The 13117-nt window shown below is 36.5% G+C and overlaps 1 protein-coding gene across 2 annotated transcripts in view; it reads left to right on the top strand.

Moving 5' to 3' along the window:
* The window catches only part of NKAIN3 (sodium/potassium transporting ATPase interacting 3), a 354927-nt gene extending 343353 nt beyond the window's left edge, over positions 1–11574 (top strand). Inside the window, exons 6-7 of one of the 2 annotated variants that reach the window (XM_032710729.1) lie at positions 5983–6066; positions 9648–11574. In XM_032710729.1, the coding sequence (XP_032566620.1) occupies positions 5983–6066; positions 9648–9661 (98 nt within the window). In that variant the 3' untranslated portion in view covers positions 9662–11574. The remainder of the gene's footprint in view (positions 1–5982; positions 6067–9647) is intronic. The other variant, XM_032710736.1, reaches the window with a different exon arrangement.
* The last annotated feature ends 1543 nt before the right edge of the window (positions 11575–13117 follow it).

Below are 13117 nucleotides of genomic sequence, written 5' to 3'. Positions count from 1 at the left end.
AAGTCAGTAATTAGTGAAAACAAGTGAGCTAAGATTTTTTCACATTTCTAATTTTCTCACTGTATAAGAAAATTATGTAGGAAGTTTCAATTAGAATTGTTTGCAATTTACTTTGGTCCTATGCAGAAAAATGGCTAAGCTTCACTGTATTTGCAATCTTGTTCTAGAACTAGCAATAGCACCTTTAAATACAAGCCTCAGAAAGAAGGCTTTCTCTGTTTGAAATGTTTTTTAAATCCATATATTAGCATTCTCATTAAGATGTTAGCATTTTCATTAAAATGAAAAAATAGTGACCAATAGCAAAGAAAATGTATTATTAGAAATAATTGGTTTGAACCTCTTTGCTGAAGAATAATGTAAGTCATAGCCAACTCTGCTGAAATATATGGGTCGTTTGATGCCCAGGCTGATAAGTATTTGGAGAGAATACAATATAACATTTTAAACCAAAATAGAAAACTACTCCTCATCAACTTAAACTTTGCAGATAGCACAACACCATGAAAATAGATGTTTGCTAAGCCTAAAGGAAATAATTCCTACATATCTGCAGCCTAAAGTTGTTTTTTTTCCTACTACTAAATTAGTAATAATAAACTTGTGACAAGCATTTCCCCCATAGGCCTTATATGCAATGACTGTACTCTTCTAGGGACTTTTACCATGTAGTAGCCAGGAGTGCTTAATGACTTGAAAGTGACTGGGAAATGCTTACTTTAAGAAAAAAAATATAGGCAGCCTGTTATTTAGCTTCAGTGATGGGATGGTATGGCTGCAAATATCTTTCAAAGGCATGGTATGGAGAAGATTTTGGAAAGATACTTTCAGATTTTGAATGACTGCGGGATCTGGGTTAAGAAGGTTTGAGCAATTTTCTCTTCCTAGTGTCTTAGATCTTCTTTATACTTCCTTCATCTTACTGGGCAGTTGTATCCTTGGAGAATAAAAAGTCTTTGAATATCATATATTGATATCTTGGATGTCACATCACCGATCAAATGAGGAGAGAGTTCAGTAGCAAAGTCCATAATAAAAATTTCAGTGTCAGTGCCCTTTCTAAGGCAACTTGTGAGAGGATGCTTCTTTCAGCACAGCCCTGCAGAGAAATGTGGTACTTACATGTTACAAGGTTTTTAAAGTTATGATCTATCTCACTAGGTGAAGACTAAGAAATAAATCTGGTGAAAATATCTTAATAATTGCTGTGGAACATTGAAATATTCCCCTTTTACCTTCCAGTAATAAAAATTTAAGTAAAAGGTTGTGTCTTAGTAATTTTCTACCACTTTATCCTGTTTTAACCTGATTACCATCTGTCAGTACTTTATAGAGACAGAGCAGCAATCAGTGCCACATATCATTACTGATGCCTCTTCTCCTTTTCTTAATTGTCTTGCACACATTTTACCTACTTTAGTCCTCTACATAAATGAGAAGCTATTCCTGGGATATTGCATAGGAATGTGTCTTCTGCTACATGACATGAGGCTTAGGTGCTCAGACTTAGTATGAAGAGGGGAAAATGGATAATATTGGCTCCAGACAGATAGCTAGGTCAGTCTGGGTGGTACAGTGAAAGGTGTAAGGGCAGTGTATCTCTTGAGAATAGAAGGCAACTGAAAAAAGTAGACAGTCTATGAAAAAAACGTGCTTATCTGGAAAGTTTATATAAGCTACAAGCGGAAAGTCCAAAGTTTGGACCTTTTGCATCTAGCACTGACTTATCATCAATCTCCCTGTTTTACTTCCTCTTTCTTATTGATTTTGGCTCCTTTTCTGTTAGTTACACCCTCCTAAGTTACATATCTTTTCTTAATGAATGTAATTGCATTGATATATTGCCATTAAAAAAAAAAATCTCAGTACAAGGAAAATAATTCAATGCAAAGTAGCATTTGGAACCCCGCAGGTTAAGAAAATCTTCTGTACATAAAAACACAAGTTCAAGCAGCTGCTAGTCTGCCCCTCTCTTGGAAAGGGGACAGCTGGAGATGCCAGCCGTTCAAACCATCAGTTTTGGGGCTTACAGTCATTTATAAAAAAGGAGGCAAGCATCAATAGGATCTAAGGTATTTCAGGCCAAGAGACTGCAGGATTTACTGAGAATTGTGCTATTGGCATATTGCTGCCATGTTCATACCCTACACCTCCAGACACGCTTAGAATTTGCCAACTTTGAAAGAAGAAATTAGTAATATACCAATAAGCTGTCAAGCTCTGGTAGCTCTTTGCACAGGGCCTGCCAGTAGGTGAATGGGATATTGCCAGAGAAGCTGAATTTCAGATGAGAGGGTGGAAAAGGAGAAAGGGTTTTTTTTCAGAGCTCTGATTCTTTTGTGCTAACTTCAAAGCAAAGCAAATTTTAGGTGACATATGGGTGAATGCACTTGGATAAATAGTAGTAAGGCAAGCCAAAATGTCATCTGTCTAGAAAAGAATAACGCTCGAAATTACTGGTGACACCGGATACACTTTCTTCAGCCAGCAGTGTGTTGCACTTTTCTCGCTCAGGGAGATTATGACAACTGTTCCTCTGATATGGCCCGTGAATGAATGAACATCACTTTAATGGACTGCCCACAGTGGACAGACAGCATGGATTTGCACTTCCAAGCACAGCAGGTAGTGAACTCTAAAGGAACATTTCATACTGGCCATTAAGCATCCAGCATGACCACAAAACTGAGGTGACACAAGGAGAGAGCAATTCCCTGGGAATATGGATCATGTTTTGCAGCCAGCTGCAGATAAAATAACCAGCTTCTTCTATAACCTGCTATTATCTGTGGGATGCTAAAAAATCCTTTCCCTGGGATTTTAAGTTTCTCTCTGCATGACTGTGGTTAATGACTGGACTACGTGGGGTGTTCATTGTTTAGTGACTGAATATCCCTACTGCTAACAAGTTGTGGGTTTGTTTTTTTTTTAATTTAATGCATAGTATTATAGAACTGTATAGAACCCTGAGCTTTTTGCTGAAGTTTCTTCCAGATATATGCAATTTTCTGAAGCTAATTATTGTAGTCCTATGAATCTGTGACAGAAATTATCCAGAATCCATTAACCAGGCCAGAAATACACAAAACCAATTATTTTGTATCATCCTTAAACCAGTGTTTTCCCTTTGGAAATTTTTGGCCAATTAAAAAGAGGTATGCATGCATCCAGAAGTTTTGAAGTATTTGATGTTTCTTTGCACTGAAAAGTACATAGTAATGTCTTTGTGACCGGTGAAAATAAAAATTCAATTTTCTCTGTTTAATGGCCATTTGTGGTCTTAGTCCTGGAAGTATAATAATTATAAGTGATGAAAATATCAGGTAAAATCAGAATGAATTTTTAAAACTAAAAGCAACTTGAATTATTCAAATAATTGATGATGAATCTTTGTATTAAAGAGCTATCAGCTATAAAATAGAGTGCATAATGAAAAATGGCACATTTCGTTGCCTCGTGTGATAGAGCAGCTTCTTGCCTTGAGAATTAGCTTCACATGAATTTTAAGGTGAATTTCAACTTTAATTCTATATATATATTATGAAGGGAAAGCCTTGGCTAAATAGGTTTGAGCAGTTCATCTGAACATCTGCTGTATGGTGCTTTTAAATACATTCTCTTTGTCAGATGAAGACACATCTATGTTGTCAATCACTAATACCTTTTGATTTCATTTCTTGCTCAAAAAGATTTGTTGGTGGAAGGGCTAATTACATGGTCTCCATGCTTACAATTGCAGATGATGCCTGTGATTGCTGAGAGGAATTGTCTCAAAAACATTCTTTTAACTCCTTGTGTTAACATGCACTCAGTAAAAAACCAACAAACAAAAAAAAAAAAAAGCAAACAAGCCACTATAGTTGTAATTTATTCTAAAAAATTGTTCAGTAACTAGGTAATGTATTAGACATACTGAGCTCTGGAGTTCCCAGCACACAAAGGACATCGACCTGTTACACCAAGTCCAGAGGAGGGACACCAAGTAGGTTAAACGGATGGAGCACCTCTCCTTTTAGGGAAGGTTAAGATAATTCGTGTTATTCAGCCTGGAGAAGAGAATGCTTCACAAGCACTTAATGGCAGCCTTCCACTACCTGAAGGGAGCCTACAAGAAAGATGCTGAGAGACTAGTTCCAAGAGCATGTGGTGAGTGACAGGCCAAAGGGGAATGACTTCAAACTGAAAGAGAGTAGGTTTCTTCCTAATGGAAGAAATTTTTTACTGTGAGTGTGGTGAGGCTCTGGAACAGAATGTCCCACCCCTGGAAGCATTCAAGACAAGGCTGGATGAGGCTTTGAGCAACCTGGTCTAGTGGAAGGTGTCCCTGCCCACAGCAGTGGGGTTGGAACTAGATGATCTTGAAGGCCCCTTCCAACCCAAACTATTCTACAATTTAATGATTTTAAAAATGAACTTTCACAAAAATTTATCTGCAAATATTTCCTTTGTAAGGCTTCAGTCCCATTAGTGCTGAAGTAAATTTTGATGTATATTATTTCATTTAGTGACAACTTTCCAAAGGAGAGCTGCAACATGAAAGAAAGAGGAGGTGGATATAGACGGGGATTGGCACTAGGCCTGCTAGTTCTTCAACATTATGTCCTGCTCAGACAGTTCTGAGAAAACAGCCCTGGGACAAAGGTGATGCTGTATGATTGAAGTACATCAAGTTCAGTTTTCATCCAAGTTACCCCTTTTCTGGACTCAGGAGGAGAGGCAACTAAACCAACAGGAGCATTTCCAATATTATGCTCATGTAACTTCAAACAGATGATTTTGCAAAATATTATTGGTAAACCAGTAGGTATTTCATCAGTTCTTCAATCTCTAAGCCTTATTTTGCCATCCCCTCATCCTAGATGAGCACTTTTTCTTGTCTACCTAGTGCACACATTGACTGGGAAGGGGTTGTTTCTTATTAGGTATTTCTCACACAGCAGTTAGCACAATGAGTATCAAATTCTGTTTAGGACGAATGAAGGCAGTTGTTTTCCATGTGAGCAAAGGATCCTAATGTGCTGTGAGTTTGTCAGCTCTGGGCGGGTCTGCAAAAAGCCCTTCAAAATCAACAGAATAGCCTTTCACAAACCTGCTTTTAAGATTTCTGGGATAGCTTGGACTTGTGGCATCTTGAAACTGCTTAAAATCTTACCAAAATAACAAAATACAAGATTCAAACTAAAATGTCTTATTTTAAAACCATTATGACCATAGATGGAACTAAAAAGTTCTCAAGAGCGGATATCCTCACATTATTTCTGACATAGAAACCTTGAGAGAAAGTGGAAGGATTCTGGAAAGGCTTCTTGACCCCAGAAGTTCATTGAGTGAAGATGCTGCTGGTTTTTTCACATTTAGTTATCACCTCCTTATTCTTAACTCAGTGCTCACACCTCTGGTTTTTGTTGATGCTTTACATTCCTGCGAGTCCATTGAGCTTTAAGAGTTTAGGTGAAATTAGGTTCACAAGCTAAACTGTTTCCATTGCCTAAATTTCTAAACTCTTCAAAAGGAGTTTAAAGGGTAATATATAAATACATTTATATTTTTAGATATATTACTTATATATATATATAATTATATATGTGTGTGTATATATATACATATATATATGTGTGGTGAGATTGCCCTAAAGAGAATCAGCTACATTACCCTTTGGTGGTTTCTGTTTACTCACTCCGCACATCCATGAACGCCCCCTTTGCAGTGGTGCCTCATGCTGGCAGGAGCATGTGTGTCTTGTCAAACAAATGCTAGCCTGTCTTGGCAGGCACAGGGCTAAATAGACCCCAAGGAAGACAGAGCACAGAGCCTTCTGTAAGCAGTTTCCACAGCATCTTTACCTACTTGGTTTATTTCTTGTATGCAAACTTGTGCATGCGCTTACTATTTTTTTTTTAAAACATAATTTGTCCGTATTTCTTTTTCAGTTGACATATTTTCATTTCCATTTGTTCATTTCTGGAACTGTTGTGTTTTCAGTTGATTTCATAGGCGGACTTGACACATACTCCTACCGACAGCCCCCCCAGGAACATGTTGAGTTAAAGCCTGTAAAGCCTATAGGTAAGGTTCTGGTCCTATGGACTACATTAATCCTTCTAACTGAACTGAAAGCTAACCTTCTCCTAAAATAATTTTGGCATCAGATTACTGATAATTTAATTATATTTTAATTAGAATTTAATTAAAAATTAATCCGCGTAAAACATTTTAGTAAGGACACTTTGTCATTGATGACATACCCGCTAAAACAAGGATTAGTAGATAGCACCATGTTTGCCATGTTGTGCCTCATCTTAACGCAAGGAGAGCCTCTCAGTGAAGGATGGAGTTGCTTCCCTGCTGACTTTTTAGCAAGAAAAGAGCTGGTTTATGGCTGCTGCTGCTGCAGAAATCTTAATGAGGTTAACCCATTTATAGAAAAGCAGAAGCTTTTACATTTGTCTAGCTACTGAAAGAAAAATGTTTGCTGAAAAACTGCTAGTCAGCTTAAAATCTGTCAAGTTTCACTGGAAGTTCATTATCTCTTTGTCATCATTTATTCGCTAACACCATGAAAATCACATGTTTTCATAGACTCTTCCTGCTCTGTTACCTAATGAATAAGTTTGGATGCATATCTATTCTTTTTATTTGAAATAAATTAAGATATGGGGAGACATTACTAGTACATATATTTTGGCAGAAGCTTGTATAACTTCAAATAGATGATTTTGCAAAGTATTATTGGTAAACCAGAAGATGTTAATTTAGAAATTCTTCTTCTATGGTTGGAAGTTGTTATGCTGTTGCTTTCTGTCTTTAAATTTACCTTTGGGCCTTTCATGCATCTTAAATGCAACATGAAACCCATGTACAGGTAATTGAAACTGATTTAATGACTTACTGTATTTTATTTAGCAGTTAACAGAATTAAAATGGGTGGAAGGTTTTTCCTGGTGTATGCATGTGCGCATGTGCTTGGGGTTTTAATTTAAAGTGGACAATTACTAACCAAATGTTTTGAGTTGGAACTTGACACCTGAAGTTTGTGACTTTATTAATTTTTGCATGTTTTAAAAATATATTTTATTCATGATGCAGCTTTCAGTTTGTAGAAATAAACACAGACAAAATTTACTAAATATTTAGCTAAATATTTTAGGATTATGAAGGCCCAGAATTATGGTGTATGCTAGAACAGGAAGAAATATCACATTACGACATGAACATTTTGGCTTTTGATTAAGTACGTGCTCTACATTGAAATCTACGGTTTTCAGTAATATTTCATTAAATGTCAATTTTGCTGCATTTTCTGTGGGAAAGACAACTGCAAAATGGGAGTTTGACCCTTCTGAATAAGCTGTTAGAGGAAAAAGTTAAACTGGTATTCAGGAGCAAGAGAGCTGCACCTCCAGCATTTACACCTCTCTGTGAAAGATTTTAATCTCTAAATCTGCATTCAGGTTAGTTGTAAGAATTAAGTGAATACATTTTTAGCACCTTCTTAGCGAACTTACTATAATTAAAGAAGAGCATAAAGACATATTCACAGAAAACTTAAAATACATTCCTGCAAAATATTTTAATTTGTTTTACAGTAGAAAAGACACAACATCTGATAATTTGTTCTTTGCTGGCAGATTTTTGATAAGTAGCTCAAAGGATTTTGGAGTTGTTGGTGAGCTGATACTGGAGAATAGATGGCATCTTCCCATTTCCCATGTATGGGTATTCTTGTACGGCTGGAAGGACCCTCTCTGGCTTCTTTATTGCTTCAAGAAGTATAAAACTGAGAGGGAAACTATATTGTGTTGTCTTCTTTATTGATGTTTTGGGTTTATGTACTGAAAGATACAGAGAGTATCTTTACATAAACTGGGAGGAAAATTACTATCAATGATCAAAATCTGAATTAAAAACCAAATTGCTGGACATAACTTTGTCAGTGGATTGTGTCAGAAATTTGCAGATGCTTATCTCTCTGCAGCTCATTTCCCTTCTTGATTTCCTTTGATAAGTGAATTGCTATCTATATCAGTTATATATAGTCTGAGAATCCACAGTATCCCTTATAAATGTGACTTCTGGTGTCCAGGCTGTGCAAAACTCCATCTCTGTTCCCTTAGAACTGAACATGAATAATGCTTGTAAAAATACATTAAAAGCCTTCATAAATGTTATTTTATAGATTAAAGCTTGGCTATATTTCCATTTTTCTCATCCCTTTTATTTCCCTTATTTCATTCATAAATTAACTAAGCATCACCCATTGAAAATACAAGACTCTGTAGTCTCATACAAACCATTGGAAGACAGTCTGTTTTTATCAACTACTCATACTCAGTATAATTTTTACTTAAGTGCTACCATAATTACTAACGATTAGCAAGACTAAAATTAGTTTTCCTTTTCACCCCTCAGAGAGGTTAAATTTGAGCTTGTTCCCATGGGGAACAAATTTTAATCCAAATATGAATGATCATAGCTTGCTTGTCTGCTCTTTGTTCTGGCTATAACTCCATTAGGCTATGGGACAAGAAGCAGGATCATTGCCCTGAATCACAGTTTCAATTGAGATGTGTATAAGGCAGGAGACAACAGTAGAGTGGAAAAAAAATTGTCATGTTCTATTTGAGACTAAAGCACCAGGACTATAAAGAAGACTATTGTGTCTATTTGTCTGTATCAAGAGTCTGGTCACTCTGTAATATTTAGAATTGCTTCATGTACTGCCTCTGGAAAAGACAGGAGCACGGCAACTAGAAGAAAAAAAAGAAGTTGCATTTTGGTTTGCATTAGATATTATTTTTACTAATAATAACTGTATTATAATACATTAATAATGTATTATCAGAATAATAGTGTCAGAAACTAATATAATAATATTATATAGTAATGATAATTATTATGATGATTGTAATAATAATAATATAGCAAAATAAAACTGCTGTAGCTTTGGGCAACCATATCTAAACAGACTGAATCCCTAATTCCAGTTAGGGATGTCCCTAGCATTTCTAAGAATATTGCTAACTTCTGCTCGTGGAACTGATTCAGTGTATGAGAAAATGTGACAGTGGAGAGGTTTTTACTCTGTGATGGACCTGTGTGATCCCGTCCTGTTTTTATCTTCTCCTGAGACTTTACCCATCTTAAAATTGCTCTGAAAGACCAACATAGATTTTTCAAGATTACACAAGTAAACGTGATGTACAGGGATTCATGTGAGAACACATAGATTCAGCAGGTGTGTTGTAGTGAGAACTATAAATAGTGTGAGTCCAGATCAAATGCACAAGTTTATAAGCAAGTCACGTCAGAATTTTACAACCAGGTGAAAATGCCTCTTACACTGTTAAAATATGTTATGCTAAACTGAATCTGTTATTGTGTGAGCTTTAGACATGTTTCACCAGCTGTGGGATTTTTCCCCAAGTGTTTCTTGCCTTGTGGTATACAAAGCTACTGCTTTGTACCTAATTATTCGTACTTGACCTTATATGTGAGTCTTACAGCTGAGGAAATTAGTGACCAGATGAGAGTTATCCACTTGTTCATTAGTTACTAACCTGTCCGTTGATATGAATTTACAGCTCACAAATTAGGAGATAAACAGAATAAGTTTTCATTTGTAAGTAATTCATATATCCTGCTTTTAGGTCGAAGTAAGTAATGAACATGGACTCAAGACTTCTGCTGCTGTAGCTGAAGAAACAGATTTTAGAAGAAAAGACCAACCTTGTGACTCATTGTTCTGGAAGAAACCCACCATCCGTTCCTCACGGCATGTGGAATGTTCTTCCCACAGGCTCAGTGTCATTATCAGCGTTGTTATTTCGTAGATCCTTGTAGATGATCTTGAATTTCTGATTACTTATAAGGACACTTGTAAATTGTAAATTTTTTTCTTTTTTAATTTCAATATTTTTACAACGTTTAGTGTTGAGGCATGAAAACAAAACAACCTGTGAAAACTAGAAGGGTGTGTCTTTCTAAAAAATGTCAGTATTTTTTGACTGATGGGATCATACTGTGCCTGGTCAAGATTGTGTAAGTTAATAGTAGTTTTGACTCCAAAATATGCAGCAGGAGTCAAATCCTAACAGTGTACAAGAGATCATTTTAATGCTATATTTAGAATTCACAATGTCCACTCCTTGCATTGTTTGAACTGCTGAATGCGGTAGGAATTATCTATGACTCTTCTTACCCAGATGTTCAAGCACTAACATACTCACCTAATTATAGCAATTCAGATATGATTCCTTTTCCTTTCATAGTCTCTTTTGCCCTGACTCCACCACCAGAAGCTATCTCTGATTTGAAGAGAAGTAGGACGACCGCTCTATGGGTGTCAGTCTCTAGGAACCTTTACATCCAGGGCTGTTTTGATGTCTGTGATTTGCACATTTTTAAACTCCTTTCCTCCCTTCTCCCAGGAAGAAGCCAAGCATGAATGTACAGTACAAGGTACCAACTGAAGCCTTAGAAGCCTCTGGGGACTAATTTTTCTCTTAATTTAAAAGTAAACAAGCAAAACTGAAAATGTGTGTAAAAATTTGTAAAGTTATTTGTAAATACTTCTAGACAAAGAACATGTATGTAACTGTGGTATTTTGTTTTCTATTCTGTCACCACTAGCATAAAGTGATACACAAAGCTATTTTCTCTTGAGAACTGGCAGTCTTTTTAACAGAACATTTTATTTTTTTCTTCTTAATTACAATACAAAGTGCTGTGTAGATTTGTATGCCCCAGAAAGTCATGTGTCTCTACAGAACCTCTGTGTCTCCATTGGGGTTTTGGGACTGTTTGTGGTTTTGCACTATTTTAACTTCATGGTTTCTTTGGGGGGACTGTCAGGAAGGACCTTCCTTCTGGTGTGTGTTTCATTACCTCTCCACCAGAGACTGAACAGAGGTCCTTCGAGTTCCTTCATAAATACCCTAGGCAATCTTCAGCTGATCTAAACATTTAGATCCTAAATTTGCAGTCTTCTCTTGTATTGTGTATTGTCAAGTCTGAGCAGGTGAGAGCTAGACAAAAGCTTGTCTTGATCTTTTCCCTCCTAAAATCTGTGTTATTTACCAATATGAATCTATTGGGGATGGTAAGAAATACAGTGGAAGTAGAGTCTATCATTTTCAGGCAGCAAGGGTCTTGTGATGCATCCATCTGCTTTCCAGCTAGTTAACTCAAAGATGTCACCAACTTCGGAGAAAACACAACCTGAACTTGGATTAACCTTCCCTGAAGCTGAGTATGAAGTAAGTATTAAGAGAAAGACAACAAGAAAGGGCAACTGAAAAAGAACCTTTAGTAGTATTTCTGAGACTGGATATACCTCAGATGGTATGACTGTGTGTGAAGTCAGATTGGGCCAGAAAGAGGGATACTTTGTATGAAGATGCCATCTGTTCTCATGTATTTGTGTGTTCCCTCATATGCTCTTTTCTCCTATATTCTAGAATATTGCAAAGTACCAGGTTTGTCCTATCTTGAAAACCTCATCTTAGCACTAAAACCCAAGTACTATGTCACAAAATTAATAGGTATAATATAATTTTTGAGGCATCATGGAAAAGATACAGTGTGCATTGCTTTATATCTGTAATATTTCAATAAGGTAGAGACATTTTATCTATTTTTATAATATATTACTTCTGTTTAGCCCAACAGATTATTTTTCTTTTTTACATGATGCCTTAAACAGTGATGATGTCTACCCGGCCAGTGTGTTCAGTCTTGTGTTGTAATGGCTCCAGAACTTAGGAGATGGGAATACCTGAGCACCTTTCAGTGCCTGACAGTTTCCAGAAGCCGCCTTGCTTCAACTTTCTCAAGTACAGAGACAGGTCAGGGTGTAGCACCTAGCACAATGATTCCCATTGTCAACACTGTTCCCCTTTTGGTCTTTACAGTCCATCATTAATTTCCCTGCATTAATTATTATGGGCTAGCAAATTAAAGGCCTCCAACAGAACCCAGTGCTGCCCTCAGGACCAGATTGGAGGAACAGGAAGGAGTGCTACATTCCCCTTGGTTGCACAGGTTCGACACTATTCTGGAAGAGCTTTGGAAGTATGTATTTGATTTTCTGCCAAGATAGACATGTCTGCTGGACCATGTTTTACAAATTTGTCTGAATGTGTCTAAACCCTGTCTTTGTGTAAGTCCTTCAGAACTGTGTACGTATCACAAAAATTTTGCAAAGACAGAACCTGACTTCTCCTCCATTTGAAATATTGATCACTTTTTAGCTGGAGAATGCAATCCAGTATATCCCAAATACACTTAAAATCTCAGAATCTTTACCAATACAGTGAGTGTGCCATCTGTCTCACTTAACGAACAGAACAATCCTGATTGAGAGGGATTTGTCTTCATTAGAACCAGCCAAAAGGCAGATAGCAATGCCAAAAGAAACCGTCATTCTTTTCTAGACTGAGACACACAAAATAGTATCACTATTTGTGATACTATTGTACAAGTCAACTTGTACATGTTAGGGGAAAAAGATCTTGAGAATAATAAGTGGATTTGAATGTTAATTGCTGTGTCCTCCAATAGAGTAGATGATATTGACTAACATTTTTGTAGGAAGCCTTGAGCAGTAGTTCCTTTATTTTTATAAAACATATTTTCAGTAAGGTGTTAGGTGAGTGCCAGATGAGTCAGCTATACAGGGAATAAATGTTAACTTTCTAAATAAACTTGGATAGTTTTCTTAAGCTTTACTGTAACAGGAAACTGCAGGAAATGACTAGGTTTTTACTGCAAAACAGAATTTGCTGACAGTCTTAAAATTTTAGAGATTATCAGTTGCTGCAAACTGTTCTGGTGGCATTAGTAAGTCATATTCTTACAATTTAGGGCAGTTGAAAATCTATCCTTCAAAATTTTAGACTTATTTTTCCTTTCCTCAAGTTTCTGCTTAATTCATTTTTTTCCCAGAGAATCAGTTTTGCCATAGTACTTTAACTGACAGAAAAACTGGAGATGTAACTACAGAAATATAGCACTACATGTTCGCCCAGGACTGAGCCAGGTACTGCCAGTTTTGTAAAAGAGCAGCTGATGTCTTCAAGACCTGAAAACAAAAACTATAGAAAGAAATGAACTGGTTTTT

Source organism: Chiroxiphia lanceolata, chromosome 1 (assembly GCF_009829145.1).
Source record: "Chiroxiphia lanceolata isolate bChiLan1 chromosome 1, bChiLan1.pri, whole genome shotgun sequence".
NCBI lineage: Eukaryota > Metazoa > Chordata > Aves > Passeriformes > Pipridae > Chiroxiphia > Chiroxiphia lanceolata.
Note: the sequence above shows the minus strand (reverse complement) of the source record. Positions and strands in the feature narration are given on the sequence as shown.